The sequence below is a fragment of the Schistocerca gregaria genome, chromosome 8, assembly GCF_023897955.1.
Source record: "Schistocerca gregaria isolate iqSchGreg1 chromosome 8, iqSchGreg1.2, whole genome shotgun sequence".
Lineage (NCBI taxonomy): Eukaryota > Metazoa > Arthropoda > Insecta > Orthoptera > Acrididae > Schistocerca > Schistocerca gregaria.
Genome location: NC_064927.1, coordinates 307995385 through 308018587, shown reverse-complemented (window position 1 = coordinate 308018587; position 23203 = coordinate 307995385). Strand labels below are relative to the sequence as shown.

The 23203-nt window shown below is 38.5% G+C and overlaps 1 protein-coding gene across 5 annotated transcripts in view; it reads right to left on the bottom strand.

Annotated features, from left to right (window-relative positions):
* LOC126284241 (dynein regulatory complex subunit 5) overlaps nucleotides 1-23203 on the bottom strand; it is a 118163-nt gene that overhangs the window by 73231 nt on the left and 21729 nt on the right. For all 5 annotated transcript variants that reach the window (XM_049983026.1, XM_049983028.1, XM_049983027.1 and 2 more), the window contains exon 4: nucleotides 16136-16281. In XM_049983026.1, coding sequence (XP_049838983.1) covers nucleotides 16136-16281 — 146 coding nt within the window. The remainder of the gene's footprint in view (nucleotides 1-16135; nucleotides 16282-23203) is intronic.

Genomic DNA, 23203 nt, shown 5'->3' with positions numbered 1-23203 from the left:
GTCGACACTGAGGACAACAAATGGAGGAAATAAAGCAGGCGAACTGCTACAAAGTCATACCCAAAAAATCTCACAGGTGGCTTCAATTTCTATCTTGGTGGTTTTGAGTTTCTTGTCTACTAAGACAAATACACCACCTCCATTTGGCATTTGTCTATCCTTCCAATATACACTCAAATTTTCCCCAAAAATCTCCCTGCTATCAATTTCAGGTTTCTGTACCTAATATTATTAGAGCTCCACTGCTTTTTATGAGTGCTTCAAACTCTGGCATATTGTTGTGAGTGCATTGCCAGTTTACCATTAGGTTTTTAATTGTCTCACCTGTGGAAGGCTTTCTTGTGATCTTACACTAATACTTTTGAGTTTCTTACAGTTATCATCTGGATTGGAGGTAGAGTTGCCTAATCTAAAACATCCTTGTATGCACCTGACAGACAGTTAGGTACCTGAGTAGTAGCCTCTGATGTGCTGTGCACACCTGACCCATTTTGGGGGACCCTACAGTTCTCAACCACATATCACAAGTCCAGGAATCTGCAGCCTTGCTTGTCACAGAATCCTTGAAGGCTCTGTTTCAATCCTTCCACTTGACTCAGAACCAAAGGGCCATGATCAGTTCTGGGGAAAATGTTGCAAATTGTGAGCTTAGTTGAAACCCTTTGAGCAAGGCATGTCTTCAAACCTTCTCTGATAGTCAGTGGAATGACCCATGTATGACGGAGCCCAGATGACAGGCATCATTAGTTCCAACATGCACCACAATCTGCTGTTGGATGTGCCCTGTTTGCTCAATGGCTGCTGGAACAGCTTCTTCAATGCCCCCAAGCTTACATACAGAGTGTACCTGGTGCTATTTCCTGTCCCTTGCTGCCATTCTGTCATTTCCCTATAGAGTATGATCATTCACTGTACGCCTGAACTGCCTGATAATGAATATACTCCAATCATTTATGTTTGCCTCCTCTTGACAACAGACAAAACTGGTATCCCAAAACAGGTGACGTGAGTTACACTGACTAAGTTTCAGTTTCAGTGAAAACAGCGCCTCAGACTTGTTAGTTAGGGGGATCAGTACACCAACCTGAGTTTCCCTGGTTGCCGTCCAGGCTGTACAAGACACCTAGATCTACCACTGATGCACCACTTGCTGTCAAGTGGATGAGTAATGACAGATCCTGTGCTTTCTGCAGAGGAGACAGGATCCACAGGAGAGGATAGTACTTAAGGTACCTCTGGTAGTGGAGTCACAGGAACATGACCCTCAAGACCTCTTTCAATACATCGATCCGCAGCAGCAGCCAATCATTTGAGAGAAGTCAGAGCGACTTTCAGACATCAACCAATTAATCCTGCATTTGAGAACAGCATTCACAATGGGGCTTCATTTTGGCTGGTGCAATGTATTATGAGGCTGTGAACAAGTAACTTTTAATTAAGCCCTCTTATTATGGTTTAATCTTCTGAGCTAAAAAGTTGGTAATTTCCTATAAGAATTGAAGCAAATACACAAAAGGAGATTTCTATTAAGGCAACAAAAAAACCTATGGTGAAAATGGTTAGTTTCCTAAAACATTTTGAGGTTAACTACAGCTGTTAGCAAACACGAAAACAAGAGTTAATTTATGATAAATGCAGATAATATATGGGGCCACTCCTCTGTAAGGGAAAACTAGATGTAGCACAATTGTTAGTTAGAATATCTGCTAAATCACAAATGCTGATTTCTTACAAATTGGTTGTAGATTATGAAAAGGACAATGGTAGCTCCTGACAATTCTCAAAAATCTACAGCTATTTACATTCATATACAGGGTAGATGTATTCTTTGGCAGACTGTGAATCATAAATGTTGATTTGCTATCAAATAAGTTACATATCCAAAACACTCCTACCAGTAACTTATTAAAAGATAGTTTTGTAAGTATCCAGATATTCTAAAAAATAACCTATTTCTTGCATAATTGCACAATGAAATTAGAGAATAATAGTTTTCAACAAGGATAGGTGTACTGTTCTCAAAAAGTTTAAAAGAGTAAAATTAAGTCTAAGTCTATAATTGATGATAACAGTGTGAGTCCATCACAGCACTCACAAATGTTTGAAATTTCACAATATATCACAATTCAAACGGGTATTGATATAATCAATGAAAGATTATGCAGAAGCAATGCAAACAGTAAAATATGAGAATCTAGAACATCAATTCGACACAGGAATCTCATACATGCAGTCTCTCACAAAGGAAAGTTCCAAAGTTGGCTTTTGTATATAAATAAATGTGCATATTGTACAGATTTTCACTTAGCTGTTTCTATGCATACTTCTACACTGGGGTACTGAAGAAGAACACTGTAAAATGAGTGTCTTGGTCAAAATTGCTAAAATGTGCTGCACCAACAAAGCACATCCTCTGCCTGTTGCAGCTAACAATGCTGTTGCAAAAATAACACAGCTCCAGAGTGGTTTTGTGGAATTTGAACAAACCTCACTAGTAGTGTGTGTATGAACCTCATAAGTTTGTTTAGTTCTTTTTGTGTGTGTTAAAGTGCTACTAATATGCCTCCAATTAAAAGTTCCAGGAGTGCACCACTTGCAGAATGGATAAAAGGAAAAGATTTTATCAGGTCAGATGGAGGTATTGTACTTATTGTACTCTGTGATTGTTGGAGTAAACAAATAAGCTATTCTTTTTCGGAAAATATTCTGTGGCACTTGTCCTTTGGAAAAAAAATTGTTTTAAATAGTTAATTAAATAAGGATGCCAGTTTTTTTAAAAAAAAACATATCTACATAACCAAAGGTCTCTTATAATTTCAGATAAACTGTACTAAAAAACTCAAGCCAAACAGCATGTCAGATCTGCACCATATATTGCAAGAATCGAATAAGGAAAGAATCTGTACCACACTAAATATATTCATTTATTACTGCTCCCATACCTAATGGATTTTACATGGATCTGTGTAATGATTTTGTAGAAGCAAATACACTGCTTGAGGAACTCAGAAACCCAACTCCTAAGGGCTTTTTAGAGAAGTATACATCAGAAGATGTCCCTCATCCCTCAACATGGGGGAAAAATTATGATCCAAAATCTTATGGGCCTACATAATGTATTTGCCGAAATAAATGAAAACAATTTTCACACATGATGTAAAATTGCTCCATGTTTTTGCTAGCTAGGTATTGGATAAAATTCACGAGGACCTGGGAACTTTAAACATATGGATATCTGTAGATGAAACAACTGATCCTATGGAGCACTATGTTACTAACTTACTTGTGGGAAAATTAGCTGAGGATGGGATAGGCCTAGTCAATCTGATCTAGTGTGCTATAAAGTCAGTAACAAGCAAATAATTCCACAATTGCTGCTTTCTTTGATGATGGACTGTTTATGTTTTAGTCAGGAACTATAATTGGATAACATTTCATACAGCTAGTTTATTCTATTCTAAGTCTATTTTTATAAAATCACTTTCTGAGGAAATGCTTCTTATATTTTAGGTATACAGTAGCCAAATAATCTAAATAAAAGCAGAGTTCTTTCACTGCTAAGTGATGCTGCTCCCTACTTGTGAAAGGCCAGGAGCATAATCAAAATATTCTATCCAAATGTAAAACACATTACATTTCTTGCTCATGGGTTCCATCACGTTACAGTAACAACATGCTCTAATGTTGACAATATCAATAACTTGACATCTTCAACTAAAAAGGTAGGTTAAAATTTAGAGATATATTAATTACATTAATCTCAAAGCTGTAAAAATAAATCAGTCATCTTAAAATGATATTCTGTTCTACAAAAGTGTTTTTAAAAGCCCTTGCATATGTAGCTACTTACAAGAAGAGTCTACCTCAGTTACTGTTACCACCACAGCCCATCCTTACTAGATGGAGTATCTGGTTGGAAGCTGCAATGTTATACTCTGACAGTTTTGATACCAGTAAATTTGTATGAAATAAAATTGATACATAGTTAATTGAAACAAAACTAATACTTCAATATTCAATTCCAAAGTAAATGCTTTTATTTTAGGTAGTAAACAGTTTTTTGCCAGATGATGCTGTATGTATCGGAGATGCAAAAGCAGCATTTAAATGCAAAAAAATATGCAGCAGGATTTAAATAACGTTAAGACAAACTTCTCTAAATTGTGCTCTACAATAACAAAATCAGAAGCCTCGTGTCTGCCACTGGTAGACGATGTCAGTTGTTGAGGAATTCCAGTGATACCACAGTCATGCGCAAGGGGAAGTAGGAGTAGACGCTATGAACAAATTGGATTGTGTCATAAACCAGAACCCAGACTAAGGATTATTTTGTTCGATGAAGAAGGTATTTTGTGGTATAAGCACAAATGAAGAACTTCCTGACACTGCCACAAATATGTTCCTTGAATAGAAAACAGAGCACGTGCAGAATCAATGCTAAGAGGTTATTCTTTAACACTAACCTCTACGTACATTCTGCTTTCCTTGTAGACAACTGGTCAATTTGCACTCCAGTGACCACTTTCTTGTCTGGGTACATCCTGAAGATCAGCCAATGCCAGCAATTATACTGCTGAAGTGGAAACGATGGTTACCTTAACAGCTCTCAAGCTAAATGTAAAGCTGCATAGGATGTTATCAAGATTTATCCAGATAGAAGTAAGGATTAAAAAAATAATAAATAAATTCTGCAATACTGGTATCAAGCCAAATTATTTCAATACTAACTTCATTATAACTTGTGACATTGCTGCAACTGAATTAAGTCATTAATAAGACAACATTCAGAACTTAAATTGCACTAACATCTCCCTGCAACACTTTCAAGGTTTACTTTCCGAGTTCAAATGGAAACAGGATAAAAGAAGTGACATTGCAACAGCAATAGCAGAATTCAACTACTGTGATCCAAAATGTTTCTCATTGTAAACTACTTCATGTTCCACAGTTTTTACTGTTTTCAATTGGATAAACAGATGCTAACAATTTCCGTAAAATTTCAATGTGTTTTTCATGTTGATTGTACCAGAACTCTTGGATATATCATGATATATTATGTATTATCAATCAACGAGTGCTGCCAAAAATCGTATTTTATATTATAGCATTAGTTGTAACCTAAATTTGTTTCTCACAAAATATTGGCAGTAATACTTTTCTCCAGAAAAAATTATTGTTTTAATGTTGTGGCACTTGACTCATTGTCATTCATCTTCTTGTTATTAATCACTTAATTCTGTACACTCCTTCAAATGTTCTTTGTTCATGATTCAACAAATCTTGTGACACAGAACAAATTCTGAAGATGGCAGGGTGGAGACCTTATGCAGGCCGGCGGCCAAACAGTAGTCAAGCAGAATGTTGCTCCTCTTCTTGGCCCATCAAGTGCTATGAGTCGTCCATAAGGTTTTTCCAGATCTTTCTCTCACATGAAATTTTATGATATTGTGTTAATTCTTCTTGAAATTTGTTGTTAATAATGCATTTCACTGCAAAATGCAACATATTAATTTATTCCAGTCTGCTTAATTTTTGTGTCCTTTATGCTGGAAAATATGCTTTTTCATTACCATTTAAGCCACACTGAGAAAGTATCCAATGAACTGCAATTGTCTTCTTCTTCTGTTGTAGATATTTAATTACTTCTTGAACTTCTTTAACTTGAATGAATTTCTGATCTATGTTGATAATTCCTGATACGGCTGCTCTGGAATCTTCAGAAAATTGTTCTTTCTAATTTCAGTGTATATCTACATGAAATAAGTATATTTTTGAGAATTTTCAGAAATTTATGAATGTTGTGGACAACATATTTCATAGTGGTTACTAGTTACAGTTGTGTATTCTGCACATTTCACAAGAATCATTTTCCCCTTAGTGTTTAGGAGCTATAGGTCCACAAACTATCAGTAAAGTGTGTACAGATGGGCATGTTCCTGTCATGATGATTCTATCTCTTGTGTGTTCCCGTATCTTGCAATCAAGTATTAACATGTTGTATGTCTTCTTCTTACACTGCAGACTGATCTGAAAGTCATTGTGACTGCCTTGGTCTCCCAATTCAGAACACACAATCAGTCTCTGAACTTCCAGGAATCAGAGATTATAAAAAACATGACTATTCTCCTTGAAAATGATACAGAGAGTGTGGAAGACATCCAGACATTAGGATTTGCTGGAGGCAATGGAAAAGAATGGAATGAGGAAATGTGCTTCAGAGATGATGGTGGCGATAAGGAACTGCAGTGCTTTTTGCAACAGTCGCATCCTTCTATGTTTAGTTCATCAGCATCAGAGTATGTGCTTTTGCTCAAAATCCAGAAGCATAATTGTCCAGCAGATATGACAAAAGGACTGGACTGATCACAAGCATGCGTTTCAGTGTACTGGACTGTAGATTCCATGACAGGCAAACCTCGGACGAAATATCTTTCACATGCATCAGTAATGAATCAGTTCTAGAAAATTAAAATATTAACATTATGTACAATTTAGAGAAAAAAATGAGTGCCCCATCGATCCAAAAAAACAATCTAGCTGTCCTGCAGAAATTCAAAGAGAAGGAAACAGAAGGAGCAATTATTCATGAGCAGAAGTTGTGACTGTGGGCCATGCAACTTAAGATACCAATAGACTCACAAAATAGAATTGATTTTAAAGCTTCTGATTCCTGGGTATACCACTTCAAGAATCAGAATAACATTGTTGACCGAGCAATACTAAACAATGTCGGCAGGAATTGGCAGGATGAGGAAACTTTTTCACAAGTGTGTGATGATTTTGTTGCAAAGATTCACAGCCTCATCATTACAGAAAACTTTCCACTGACATGCTTTCAATGCGGACCAGAGCAGATTTGACAAAGAGTTACATGGCCATCGAACCCTGCAAACCATAGGAACAGCAGTTGTTCACACTGTTGTTGGATCTGTCTCTGCAACACAGCAGAGTATAATGATTATGCCACTGATTTCAATGGAAGGCAAAATACTGTGGCTAATGTATGTGCTTGTATCTGAGCCATCTGGAAAATTCCTGTTGTCAAAAGCCAGCACATCCTCCAAATATAAGATCAGATGCTGGAAAAAACAGTGAACATGTCAAAAGCAGGCATCAAACGGTTCTATCGTGATGTATTTTGGTGAAGTATGTCTGATGACAGGAAGAAAATGCTGTTCTTAGAGGATTCATGGTATTCTAACAAAGATCATGCACTGTCTGCTTCTGAAGTACCTGATGGAAAAGTTCTGCAAACAGAACTGGTACCTGAAGGATAAACAGGAAAGATCCTGCCTCTGTATATTCAGTTTGTCAGACACCACAAATCTTTTGTTCATTACACAGCAAACACAATCATTATCGAGATGTTGAAGAACATTTGGCACTGTGACAGTTTTCTGGCACTGCAGTCCTTTGTCTATACTAGTTCAGTGCTACTTGATTAAGTATGATTTTGATAAGGGCAGATACTTGCATGACAAATTTGAAACATGGATTGCGTCAATAGATTATTGCTTTGATTCACTGGCAAATGATGAGTGTGCAAAGAATGAGGCTATCGCTTTTTTGCTTCTGTAAAATGTGCCCATTGTGAACTGTCTTCCTGCCCATCTCACTTTTTATTTCATGAATTTCACATGGATTGTCTTTTGTGATAGATTTTGTCTTAAGTCAATAACATGTCACATTTTCAAAATTCCAACACACATCTGAAGCCACTCTTTCATAGTACAGTAATTGAAATATTTATTTTTACTTAATTTGAGCTATTTAGTTGACTTATTATGTCAATTTTTGTTTGAAATTTATAAGTTTATTAATATAATACAATAATTTAGATTTTTCAAGGAAGCTAAGGGCTTCAGAATAACAAGAAGGTGTTACATTGTTCACTGGTTTGTTTTTAGTAGAATAAGTTTTAGACAGCAGTGATATCTTCCGTCCTGTTAGCTCTCTCTCAGTTAGATTTATGTTTGTTGTTGAAAATGTCATTTGGAAAGTTTTGTTTTGTATGAGTTAGAATCAAAAGTAATCTCTGGTTCCCCTTCAATATTAATGGATTTTAATATGTGCAATTATTACATCTGAGGCCAGTTGGTTTAAAAATACTGGACAGCACTTACTATAATTTTGAAGTCAGTGTCATTTTAACAGCATTTAAACAACTTTCATGAAAAAGTTAACTTCCAATCACAGCACAAAGCAAATAGGTGACTGTCATTTATTTGAAGAATTTCACCAACTACATTGCAACAACCTCTCTGACTTTCACCATGTAAACTGAAATGAAAACTTAAATTAGAATGAATATAAGGTGTAAAGGGATTTATTTTCAACTGTGAGTGCTTGAAATGAATTCTAATTTAAAAACAAATAGTGTTTGTTCACTGAATTAGATTGAGCTTGCTTAATAACAGGGCTTCTGAATAAACAATTTACAACAATATCAAGCTACGTTATGTCTGCTATTACTGTATCAAGAGATTTTAATGAGGTTTGTGACTCATCCTCCCAGCTTTAAATAGAAATAAACTGAACACAAACCTGGAGATTGAAGACATCACCATCCGCCAACTTAATAAACTAAAATTTAGCACCCACAAAAGACTACAAAATGGAAGAGAAGTCACACACTGTTTCTTTTCATTGAATTGTTTCCTCCTTTATACTGAGGTTCCGACTTCTTACCATGTTCTTAGTTCATATGAATACATGAAATGAGCATTTTAGCAACTTTTGGTGTCATGTTTCCAACACTTAACTGATACTGTGTGGGCCCTATAGCTCCTAAATGCTTGTCTCTCTGCCCCTAAGATTTCACAGTTTCTTTTAATAGTGACATAAGCTTTCAGAAAATATATAGGTTTGTGGCAAAACCAGTTTCAAAGGAGAGAAGGTTTACTTGTCAGTGCAGCTGCTATAAGATTCAGTAAAATATCGCCAATCTTGGAGATTTTTTGTTCTTTTAAATTTGGCATGCTTTTTTTTGTTGCTTTTGACACAGTGTTTTGATCTGTTTTGTGTACAGTGGTGAATCAGTACCATCTTTTATTAATTTATTCAGTATAAATCTCTCAATTAACATAAAAATGTTAAACTCAGCTGCAATAGTTTAATCTGCAAATACAAGAGGACATCATATTTTTCAAATGATGAATTTGTGAAAAAACCTCATCTTATAAGTGTGCGAATAAACTAAATTGCACAGTCACACTAATACTCAGAAAAGGAAATGAGAGTAAAAAATCAAATGGCTCTGAGCACTATGGGACTTAACATCTATGGTCATCAGTCCCCTAGAACTTAGAACTACTTAAACCTAACTAACCTAAGGACATCACACAACATGCAGCCATCACGAGGCAGAGAAAATCCCTGACCCCGCCGGGAATCGAAACTGGAAACCCAGGCGTGGGAAGCGAGAACGCTACTGCACGACCACGAGATGCGGGCTAATGAGAGTAAATCAATAAATTACATACACATATCACTCACATTGGTTTGCATTAGGATTTTGGAGCATGTACTATATTTGCCCATTATGAATTACCTTGGAGAAAGTGGTCTGTTGACACGAATTGAAATATTGTTCTTTTGAAACACAACTAGCCCTTTATTCACATAATGTAATGAGTGCTTTCTACAGGGGATCTCAAACTAATTCCATACTTGCATATTTCCAGAAGGCTTTTTACAACATTTGTCACAAGAAGATTTCTAATCAGATTGCAGGTCTATGGAGTATCACTTCAATTATGCAAATGGATTCACGATGTCCTATCAGAAATGTCAAAGTATGTAGTAACTGATGGAAAGACAAAGTAAAACAAGAGGATATACCCAAGGATGTGTTATAACCCCTCTGCTATTACTAATCTACATACATAATGCAGGAGACAATCTGAGCAGCCATCTTTGATTTTTGTAGATTATGCTGTCATTTACTGCAAAGTAAAGTCATCAGAAGATCAAAACTAATTGCCAAATGACTTAGACACAACATCTGTATGGTGCAAAAATGGTTTCTGAATAAGGTAAAGTGTGAGGTCGTCCACGTGAGTACAAAAAGAAATCCATTAAATTTCAGTTTCATGATAAATCACAAAAATCTACAGGCTGTCAATTTAGTTAAATGCTGGGGAAGGCAAACCAAAGACCACACTTTATTGACAAAACAGTTAGAAGATACAACAGATGTACTAAACAGACTACCTATACTATGCTTGTCTGCCCTCTGCAAGAGTATTGCTGTGCAGTATGGGATACTGACTACCACATAGGATTGACAAAGGACAACAAAAAAGTTAAAAGAAGGGGAGCTCATTTTGTATTAGTGTGAAATGGGGGGGGGGAGCATCATTAATATGATTAGTGAGTTGGGGTGGCAATCATCAAAACAAAGACATTTTTTTGTTTTGATGAGATCTTTTCACAAAATTTCTGTCACCAGCTTTCTCCTCTGAATGTGAAAATATTTTTTTGGGGACCCACCTAAATAAGAAGGAATGATCACTGTACACACACACACACACACACACACACACACACACACACACACACAAAACTCAGAAACACATGTGACCAGCCAGTGACTGTGGTCATGTGTGTGAGTTGCATTTGCATGAGTGCATGTGTGTATGTTGTCTATTTTCGACAAAGGTCTTGTTGGCCGAAGGCTCAGTTTCTGACAGTCATTTTGTAGTGCCTATTTGTGATTAGCATCTTCACTACATGGTGAGTAGCAACTATCACTTTCATAATATTATTACATTCCATCCAGGATTTTCCACAACTTTTACAGAAAGATTTAAGTTTTCATTTTTTCAACATGCTGATACAGAGTGGAAATATAGAGAAATAGTCTGAAGGTGGTTGGAGGAATCCTCTGCCAGACACTTAAGTTGTTTTCCAGGGTAATCATGTAGATGTAGATTCAGCAGCGGAGGCACAATATTATCAATATTATTTCAGTGGCTGTGTGATACTTGCTGAAGCCACACCGGAAGCAACCAAGAGGTTGTCTGGATTCTAAGATCGGACAAGGCAACAGTTAATTGCCTGCTCCAAGACCTAACCCTTGCAGTTGGTGAACGTAACACAACTGTACCATAACTACTTGGACTTGTACGGTTCTTCCCAGGTTTGAGAATGGGGATTAAAACAGCTTTATTCAAGTTAAGGAATAGTCCCATTTTAAAATCAAATTATACAGAAAGACTGAGGATTCTTTTGGCATTTCCACTGAGGTGTTGAATCATGTTGCAGTGAATGCTGTTATGGTGCTGTGATATAGAACATGCCACAAAAATTGCAGGCTCATACTCCCACACTAAGAAAATGCAGTTGTAAACTTCATCTTTGAAAGAACTGAAGTCAACACAACCCTCTCAGTAATTGCTTGATGTTGACAGAATGCTGGGTCTTGTCTGGTGGTAGCAATTCTGTGACTAAAACAAACAAAAGTGAACCTTTATTAGCCTTTCGGCATACAATCAGCTCCATTAGTATGAGTTAACATTTGAGCAATACATACACAAAAAAAAGTTTACAAGTGCTTCTTGTTATGTTATCTCCATTTATGAACAAGTTTACATTTTACTTTCCAGTTACACAATATAATCTAATATTGTTTCAGTAACTACATTATTTTTTTACAAAACTGAGATGATTGGAATGGGTCAGTAGTTACTTCGTTTGTCTGTATCACACTTTCTATAATTTTACTTCATCTGGGAAAGTGTTGTACTCAGGAATTCTACTCTCAAGATGGAGGAGGGGCTTTCTCATTTCAATAATTGTACATTTTAAAATATAGTTATTGAAATCATAGTAGTCCGCCATTCTACCATAGCATAGGCAATATCTCCTTTTTTTCTGAAGATTACCATTCTTCACTGAAGCAGTTATAGGACACCTTGCACCTCTGCCTAGAATTGACAGCTTAGTGGAATGGTTTATGGATTTCATTAATGCTTGCAATGACCTATTATACCTCCCTTTAATAACATGGTGGCATGTTGGTCATGCAACCTGTAAACTTGCAAGGTTTTCAGGGCATGATCTGGTCTTGTGATGTAATCCCCCCCCATTCCTGGATCCTGTGTCAATGTTTAAATACTGCAAGCTGGCTATACAAAAGCCAATGTTCCTTCCTAAGCATCCATTGTGGCAAATTGATATTTTTTCATGCAAGTGTTTTCACACTGGTAAGTGGTCACTGAAATATAGACATCAATTACTCCCAACTAGGTCAATGACAGATAATGACCTTATAGCAGTGCCGCAGTTCATGCTCTAGCCTGCATTCAGACGATAAAAGAGATTACCAGCAAATCAGCCCATGGGCAGCTGGTAGAAGTATCCCATATTATATGCTGAGCATTACAAACCTCAGCGAAGAAAGATGCTGGGGGAGATGCGTTACAATGTTTCTTAGAATCTCCTGGTCAAGTGGTTTGTGTGGGTCAGCCAGAGGGATCATAAGTAATTCTATGTTGCACTGGCACAGTAACAGCAACTGCTTTGAAGCTCGTCTTAACAGGGAGAGGCAAGGAGAGATATGTATCATCTACAAAGATGACTACTCCTATATAAGAACGTAGGCCTCCGTGACCGGTGTCATAGTGATTAAAATTCTTCTGGGTATTATGCTGTGACATTGCTAAAAACTAACAACAATAATAAACTAAAACTGACGTTTCGGCCAAATTGCAACAGCCTTCCTCAGGGCATGACTGGTTTTGCATGGGGATAGGTGCTTCTATTTATTAGCAACTATCGATGTCTGACGTCACTGTTGTAAAACTTTTAATTGGTCCTCTAATATGATTGGCTAGTCATGACGTAAGGGAAGATGGAAGAAAAGAGGCTATTCAAGAATGTCTATATCATCAACGATTGGTAGCTGTCCGCCAATCAGCGTTCGGCTTCTGGTCGGCAAGGTTTCCTCCTGGTGTGCGCGGAAATGGACTGATAGTTGCTCTACAGCTGCTTGTGCAGATACATCTGTGTTCCGTGCAGCTTCTGCCCCGCGATCACTCACGGGCCGTTGGACTGGGATGGCCGGCAGCCAGGACGCCAGGAGTTTGTAGCCACCTTCTCTGTTGATGTTGTCAGGCTGTTTAATAATTTCGATTGCCTCCTGAATTTTGCGTTCTAGTATCCACGATTCTTTCCCCAGTACTCGGGCTTCCTGGAACCTGATAGGCTGTCCACAGTCACAGTGGTGTTCTATTGCCAATTTATTATGTTGTTGTAATCATACATAGCGTTCATGTTCTGCTACTCGTAAGTTGACAGGTCTCCCTGTTTCTCCTATGTAGGCAGCTCCGCACTCACACCATAGTTCGTAATCACCTGCAGTGTTAAGATTGTTGACTACATCCTTGGTGGAACCTAGCATTTCGTGGATCCTGTGACTGCTTCAAAAAATCAGTTTGAAACCTCGTCAGCGGAGGACGTTGCCTAGCTGTTCACTGACAACTTTTACATATGGTAAGTGTACCAGTGGATGCTTCTCTTCTTTTCCTTCTTCTTGTGTTCTGCTCCCTTTGTTTTTAGCTACCTTTCTTACGATGTTGACATCATAGCCGTTGGCATGAAACGTGTGTTGTAGCTCCTTTAATTCTTCTTTGATGTTATTTTCATCGCTTATCCAGTAGACTCGGGCAGTTAACGTATGCAGAACAGAATACTTTTGAGCTGGGTGGTGGTGACTCTCCGCGTGCAGGTACCGATTAGTGTGTGTTTGTTTCCGGTACACTTTGTGTCCCAGTTTACCTTGGGCAACTCTGTATATTTCCACATCGAGAAATGGCAAGGTACCATTGTTTTGAGTCTCATGTGTGAACATTATATTTTGTGCAGGCTATTTAAGCGCTGGAGGAAGTTTCCCAATTCCGCTTCACCGTGAGGCCAGATGTTTAGCAATAATGCGGCATATTACCCAGAAGAATTTTAATCACTGTGACTACTCCTACTTTAGCTCTCTGTCCACTTAGGCCAACATTTCTGTGGAAGTTAAAACCTCTTAATACGTGTGTGAGATAATTAAAAAGTTCTTTCTTGTAAACATAAGCACAAAGGTCTTGCCTGAGCTAGGAGCCCAAATTCTTCCAGATGTGTCTTGAACCCATTCATATTCCACTGTAAAATAGGAACCATGTTAATGGTGAGGTTTATTACTGTCTTTGCCTTCATCTTTCTGTTGAGATGACTATTGTGATAGAAGGGGTTTCCTGGTGAGGACTGTGTTTCTTCATCAGATAAATGTTGTGAAATTCAGTAACAATTAGGTATTCGCCAAGAGTTTTCATTTCTGTAGTAGTTCAGCTTTATGTAGCTTGGCACTTTGCACAGATAATGTAATGTTCTTTAAGTGCCTGACCGATATTAGTATGCCTGCTACACAAACTAAACCTTTATTTATACATAAAGGCAACACTTTTTTGAAGATCCTGATCTGTCTCTTACTAATCAAAAACAGATTTTGGGAACTGTAAATATCCTTTTACTCACAAACAACTTCCCCAGAGGTTCCCCACTATTGACTGTTTCACCTCAACTGCCATCTGTTCCATTGGCTCATTGCACATAACTGAGAATGAGGTTTTTCTTTACACAGGTTTCTATCGTCCTCATGATCCACACATTTACGTCAAGATCTCATTCCCTGCAACACACAATATTCCACCACCACACTATATGAAGCTTACTGAAGCAAGCTGAGAGCTTACAGTTACGGAGGGCTGGTGGCACTCATCAATCCTTATCTCAGAAAACTTGGGTTTGCCAAACCTGACCAAGCAAGGTGGCACAGTAGTTAGCACACAGGACTCGCATTTGGAAGGGTGACGGTTCAAACCCATGTCCGGCCATTCTGATTTAAGTTTACCACGATTTCCCTAAATCGCTTCAGCCAAATGCCAAAATGGTTCCTTTGAAAGGGCATGGCTGATTTCCTTCCCCATTCTTCCCCAATCTGATGACCACGCTGTTTGGTCCCCTTATCCAAATCAACTAACCAAATTTGTACCCAAGTGACAAACTGTCTAAGATATTCTCCATTTTACACAAACAAGTAGACACATATGGCTGATAGACAGCCATAGATGTGACAAGCATTATCCCCCACTGCTCATTTGTCTTCTAGTGTATTTATTTCCCCCATTTCAATCAATTGTTGCTTGACACTTCCTTTGGTACTCTCAGCAACTTCTCGTTCTTTCAATTTATCCAATCCCCATCTCTACACTCTTTATCCACTGCTACTTCTCCCATTTCAATCCGTAGCTTATCAGCAACTGATTAGGGTCAGAGTCCATATCTGCACATGAATAGATGTTGCAGTTTAAATCTGATTTCAAAATCTCCATCCTGCCATTATGTAATCCTTCTCAAATGTTATGATGTCTCCAGCTCTATTCCACATATACAACCCACTTCATGATTATTATACCTGATGTTAACAATCATTAAACTATGCACTGAGCAGAAAAATTCCACCAGACACTGCCCTTTCATTCTTTTCCCCTAGTTCATGCCCTTCTACCCTTCTACTACTTTTTTTGCTCTTCCTTTTCCTAGTACCGAGTTCCAGTCCCCATACCCATGGAAGGAACTATTTGTTCTGAAACAAAGATTGTGTGTGTGTCTTTTACTTTTATATGGGTCTATTGGCAGTATTTTGACTCCTGAAGATAAGTTATAAATTCATCACAGATTTTTAAGTACTGAATAAGTCTGATAATTTTATTTGTAGTTTCAATGTAACTACAGCAAAAGATTATTAAAAACTGATCTTAAAACAGTCTAAGTCAGTTTTTAATTATATTTGGTATATATTGATTAAATCCTTTTCAGACAAAAATGCCAGTTATGAGTGGGAACATTGATGAAGTAATACCTCAGGCTATTGACGTAATTTGGCCAACTAAATAAAATACTTAATGGCCTTCTGAAAAATGACGACTGAGAAAGTAATGAAAACAAATCCAACTACGGAAGAACTTCAGGAAGCATTTATTCATGAAATAAAATTATTGTAATAGCCTTGTGGAATATTGAAAGCCTACATTTATGGTTCAAGGTAGAGAGGGCAAAATTAAATACATTTGAGTGGAACAATGCAACTTACACTTTTCCAACGGTTACGAGCACTTCTTTCCCAGTAAATTCCATCTCTAATCAGTGGGACAGTAAGTTTTACAGGGAGATCAGTTGGTAATGTTTCCAGTAGTAGGTCAAGTGCTTCTGGTGGCAGTAAATTTAGTACTGGTCTGTCTGTAACAGTTACGAATTACTGAAAAAATTGATAGGATCTGACTTTTATGCTACATATAAATATATATATAATTAAATCTATATAATAGAGGGAAACATTCCACGTGGGAAAAATATATCTAAAAACAAAGTTGATGTGACTTACCAAACAAAATCGCTGGCAGGTCGATAGATTCACAAACAAACCCAAACATACACACAAAATTCAAGCTTTCGCAACCAACGGTTGCTTCTCCAGGAAAGAGGGAAGGAGAGGGAAAGACAAAAGGATGTGGGTTTTAAGGCAGAGGGTAAGGAGTCATTCCAATCCCGGGAGCAGAAAGACTTACCTTAAGAGGAGAAAAGGACAGATATACACTCGCACACACACACACACACACACACACACACACACACACACACACACACACACACACACACACACACACATCCATCCGCACATACACAGACACAGACACAAGCAGACATTTGTAAAGGCAAAGAGTTTGGGCAGACATGTCAGTCGAGGCGGAAGTACAGAGGCAAAGATGATGTTGAAAGACAGGTGAGGTATGAGTGGCGGCAACTTGAAATTAGCGGAGGTTGAGGCCTGGCGGATAACGAGAAGAGAGGATATACTGAAGGGCAAGTTCCCATCTCCGAATGGACAGTTTGTTGCTGGTCATTCCCACATAGAAAGCTTCACAGTGTAGGAAGGACAGTTCGTAAATCACGTGGGTGCTTTCACACGTGGCTCTGTCTTGGATCGTGTACACCTTCCGGGTTACAGGACTGGAGTAGGTGGTGGTGGGAGGGTGCATGGGACAGGTTGCGAAAGCTTGAATTTTGTGTGTATGTTTGTGTATCTATCGACCTGCCAGCACTTTTGTTTGCTAAGTCACATCAACTTTGTTTTTATATATTAAAAACAAAGATTCCAAGACTTACCAAGCGGGAAAGCGCCAGCAGACAGGCACAATGAACAAAACACACAAACACACACACAGAATTACTAGCTTTCGAAACCGATGGTTGCTTCTTCAGGAAGGAGAGGGAAAGACGAAAGGATGTGGGTTTTAAGGGAGAGGGTAAGGAGTCATTCCAATCCCGGGAGCGGAAAGACTTCCCTTAGGGGAAAAAGGACAGGTGTACACACACACACACACACACACACACACACACACACACACACACACACACACACACACACATCCATCCGCACATACACAGACACAAGCAGACATATTTAAAGGCAAAGACTCTTTGCCTTTAAATATGTCTGCTTGTGTCTGTGTATGTGCGGATGGATGTGTGTGTGTGTGTGTGTGTGTGTGTGTGTGTGTGTGTGTGTGTGTGTGTGTGTGTGTGTGTGTACACCTGTCCTTTTTCCCCTAAGGGAAGTCTTTCCGCTCCCGGGATTGGAATGACTCCTTACCCTCTCCCTTAAAACCCACATCCTTTCGTCTTTCCCTCTCCTTCCTGAAGAAGCAACCATCGGTTGCGAAAGCTAGTAATTCTGTGTGTGTGATTGTGTGTTTTGTTCATTGTGCCTGTCTGCCGGCACTTTCCCGCTTGGTAAGTCTTGGAATCTTTGTTTTTAATATATTTTTCCCATGTGGAAGTTTCTTTCTATTTTATTTACAACTTTGTTTTTAGATATATATAATTAAATCACTATAATTGCATACTATGATTGCATTAGCACATATTCACACTTATGTTGTAAGAATAACAACAAATTATAAAAGGCATAGTATTTATTCAAAAAGTCCCATAATACAATTATCTGTATTTGGAGAAAAATGTACAACAGAACTATTATTCCACAATCTTAAAATATTAAAGACCTTATAATACAATTGAAATTTCATATGGAAAAGCTGTGTTCGATGCATCCATGTATTACACATAGTATTAAGCTCCGGAAATGAGGTGTTTTTAACAGTGCATACACATTAACTTTGTCCATAGTGGCTATTTTACTTGATTGTTTTAGCAAATCCAGTATGTTCATTGCTCCATAATGTTTTCCTTTTATTCACGAGAGAGATAATTATTGCATGACGTCAAGATTCTTTATAGTTATCATCTAAAATTTGTTAATGTTATCTCAACTAGAAGACAGTTTGATCCATAATTCTTAACTAACACCATTCAGTTTATTATTTTAATTTCAAACAGATAAATGCGGAAACTAAAACTAGTTTTTGGAATGACTACTACCTTCAATCTACACAATTCAACATAAACTGTAATTACAGCAATCATGTGTTAAATGTCTTACTAGCACAGCAATTCAGCAGTTTGTGAGGAAAGGAAATTAATTTTCGTATTATACTGGTATTGGAGTCAGCATCTGACTGTCTAATACTGACAATGAAAACAATGTTGAGGTACATAATCATGAAAGACAATTATAAACTTGAGGTATTATGTGAGCTAAAGTTATTATGGCTATGCTCATTCAATTCTCAATATAAAAATAGACCTGATCTGATCAAATGTTAACCACATACTATTATTTTTCTATCAATGTTGCAACTATATTTTTAGTTTTTCTGGACACACATCACTGGAGGGTACATCCAAGATTACAGCTGCATTTTCTCTGTGACAAGTTGAATGGCCACCAGAGTATGTTAGTGTCGCTCATGTATAATGTTGTTACCAGGCTTGCCACGGCATGTATAAGAAGCATCAGATGTTGAGTAATCCCTATGAAAGTCATGAAATTGCTACGTAATCATACGGGACAGCATTATCAGCACCAAACAGAGTTTGAAAGGGGTCTCATTGCTGGTCTCTTTTGGCTGACTGTTTGAATGGTGTAATATTCTAATTTGTGGAGCATTCAGAGGTTCCAGAGACCCAATGTTGGCTGCATGGGAATATGAGGGCAGGCACACTTACTGTCAAGGTCCCAGTCAACCATGTCTGACTATCACAACACAGGACCACTATACTGTGCACCAACCACATCACAACCCGTTGATGTCTCCATCTTCCACCTAAGAACGAGTAAGGTACTTGTCGCCCTGCACCACAAGTGGGAGACAAGCAACAGCCAAACTAGGGAGTAACTGTCCTATTCATAGGCTGCAATCAACAGCACAGCACAAAAGCAGCTATGTTCGGAGTGCTGCCATGACTGGGAAGCAAAGACTGTTGATGAATAGCATTGCATTGTATTCAGTGATGAATGGCAGATTTGCACTATCCTGGATGACCACTGACTGTGACTCTGGGGAGGCATGATGATTTTACTCCTGGAATCAGGGTGTGAGGAGAGTCAGCTGTGGCATCAAGTCATGGCTGGCAGTAATTGAGATAATTATGACAGTGCAACATAATGTCACTAACATCCTTTGTCCTCATGTATTTCCTTCCATGTGACAGTATCTTGGTACCAATTTTAAACGGTACATTGCTTGTTCACATATGGCACTTGTCTCTATGATCTGTCTGCTTGATGTTGAGGTGCTCCTGTGGCCAAAAATACCCACAGATAAGTCACCAACATATCACGTGAGGGACCAGCATTAGTGTTAACTCTGTCCCAGTGCCAATATTAAGGATATCATGTAACAGATACGACGGTTGTGAGTTAGGTTGCCTCCGGAGAGGGTACTATGGCTTTATGTCACCCTTCCCAACTGAATAAGTGCATGCATCCAGGCCAGAAGGGGTGCTATGTAATGCTGCCAAATTCTTTGTAAATTTGACTCATTTTGTAATAAGAATGAGACATTTACAATGTGGTTCCAATGAAGGAAAGCACAGAGACAGGCTGGACAGTGAAGGCAGAGGCGTGTTTATAGCGATAAGAAGTGCAGTAGTACCGAAGGAAATTGACGGAGATCCGAAATGTGAAATAATTTGGGTGAAGGTCATGGTTAAAGCAGGCTCAGACATAGTAATTGGATGTCTCTGTAGGCCCCCAGGCTCAGCAGCTGTTGTGGCTGAGCACCTGAAGGATAATTTGGAAAATATTTTGAGTAGATTTCCCCACCACGTTATAGTTCTAGGTGGAGATTTTAATTTGCCAGATATAGACTGAGAAACTCAAACGTTCATAATGAATGGCAGGGACAAAGAATCCAGTGAAATTTTTTAAAGTGCTTCATCTGAAAACTACCTTGAGCAGTTAAACAGAGAACTGACTCGTAGCGATAACATATTAGACCTTCTGGTGACAAACAGACCCGAACTATTTCAAACAGTTAATGCAGAACAGGGAATCGTGATCATCAAGCAGTTACTGCATCAATGATTTCAGCCGTAAATAGAAATATTAAAAAAGGTAGGAAGATTTTTCTGCTTAGCAAAAGTGACAAAAAGCAGATTTCAGAGTAATCACAAAAGTTTTGTCTCAAGTACAGATAGTGTTGAGGATCAGTGGAAATGTTCAAAACCATTGTACAATATGCATTAGATGAGTATGTGCCAAGCAAGATCGTAAGAGATGGAAAAGAGCCACTGTGGTACAACAACCAAGTTAGAAACCGAAATGTAGTGTGAGGAGGGATATGTGAGAGGTGTTCAATGAATTCGAAAGTAAAGTTCTATGTACTGACTCACCAGAAAATCCTAAGAAATTTTGGTCTTATGTCAAAGTGGTAGGTGGATCAAAACAAAATGTCCAGACACTCTGTGACCAAAATGGTACTGAAACAGAAGATGACAGACTAAAGGCCGAAATACTAAATGTCTTTTTCCAAAGCTGTTTCACAGAGGAAGACTGCACTGTAGTTCCTTCTCTAGATTGTCGCACAGATGACAAAATGGTTGATATTGAAATAGATGACAGAGGGATAGATAAACAATTAAAATCGCTCAAATGAGAAAAGGCCGCTGGACCTGATGGGATACCAGTTCGATTTTACACAGAGTACGCGAAGGAACTTGCCCCCCTTCTTGCAGCGGTGTACCGTAGGTCTCTAGAACAGAGTAGCATTCCAAAGGATTGGAAAAGGCCACAGGTCATCCCCGTTTCCAAGAAGGGATGTCGAACAGATGCGCAGAACTATAGACCTATATCTCTAACGTCAATCGGTTGTAGAATTTTGGAACACGTATTATGTTCGAGTATAATGACTTTTCTGGAGACTAGAAGTCTACTCTGCAGGAATCAGCATGGGTTTCGAAAAAGACGATCGTGTGAAACCCAGCTTGCGCTATTCGTCCACGAGACTCAGAGGGCCATAGACACGGGTTCCCAGGTAAATGCCGTGATTCTTGAATTCCGGAAGGCATTCGAAACAGTTCTTCACAGTCGTTTAATGAACAAAGTAAGAGCATATGGACTATCAGACTAATTGTGTGATTGGATTGAAGACTTCCTAGATAACAGAACGCAGCATGTCAATCTCAATGGAGGGAAGTCTTCCGAAGTAAGAGTGATTTCAGGTGTGCCACAGGGGAGTGTCGTAGGACCGTTGCTATTCACAATATACATAAATGACCTTGTGGATGACATCCGAAGTTCACCAAGGCTTTTTGCGGATGAAGCTGTGGTATATCGAGAGGTTGTAACAATGGAAAATTGTACTGAAATGCAGAAGGATCTGCAGTGAATCGACGCATGGTGCAGGGAATGGCAATTGAATCTCAATGTAGACAAGTGTAATGTGCTGCGAATACATAGAAAGATAGATCCCTTATCATTTAGCTACAATATAGCAGGTCAGCAACTGGAAGCAGTTAATTCCATAAATTATCTGGGAGCATACATTAGGAGTGATTTACAATGGAATGATCATATAAAGTTGATCGTCGGTAAAGCAGATGCCAAACAGATTCATTGGAAGAATCTAAGGAAATGCAATCCGAAAACAAAGGAAGTAGGTTACAGTACGCTTGTTCGCCCACTGCTTGAATACTGTTCAGCAGTGTGGAATCCATACCAGATAGGGTTGATAGAAGAGATAGAGAAGATCCAACGGAGAGCAGCACACTTCATTACAGGATCATTTAGTAAACGCGAAAGCGTTACGGAGATGATAGATAAACTCCAGTGGAAGACTCTGCACGAGAGATGCTCAGTAGCTCGGTATGGGCTTTTGTTGAAGTTTTGAGAACATACCTTCACCGAGGAGTCAAGCAGTATACTGCTCCCTCCTACGTATATCTCGTGAAGCAATCATGAGGATAAAATCAGAGAGATTAGAGCCCATACAGAGGCATACCGACAATCCTTCTTTCCACGAACAATACGAGACTGGAATAGAAGGGAGAACCGATAGAGGTACTCAAGGTACCCTCCGCCACACACCGTCAGGTGGCTTTCGGAGTATGGATGTAGATGTAGATGTAGATGTAGATGTAAAAGAAGGAAGTAGTGGAAAAGAGAAAGTGAATGGAAAAATAGTCCATGGTGATGGAACAGCATAATAAAGGAAGTAAGAAAATAGCATATGGAATGACAAGAAATAGAAGAGGAAAGACTGAGAATGAAAAAATTGGTTAATCCTCAAAAGAGGAGGATGACCACAAAGAACTGTGGAGAACACAATGATATGCTGAGTCTAGGTACAGATATGCAAGGATACAGAGATATATAAGAGGCAGTCAAATGAAAATGAGAGATGGAAAAAAAAGTTAAGCCAACTATTTATTATTTTAAACGTAACTGCCATAGTTGTTAACACACTTTCCCACTGTGAGATAAGATGGCCAACACCTTCATAGAAAAATGTTTGCGGTTGGCTATGGAACTGTGATTGAACCCAGGCATGCACATCTTTGTCCGAAGCAAATCAGGAGCCATGAATGTCTCTCTTCAGAGCTCCAAAAATTTGAAGTTACATTGGGAGGGATCAGGACTGTATGGAGGGTGTGTAAGGACTTCCTAGTGTAGTTAAAACAACTTTGGCAATATGTGGGCAGGCATTATTCTGTAACAAAATGATAACATCTGCAAACACTTCTGGGCATTAGAACTTGA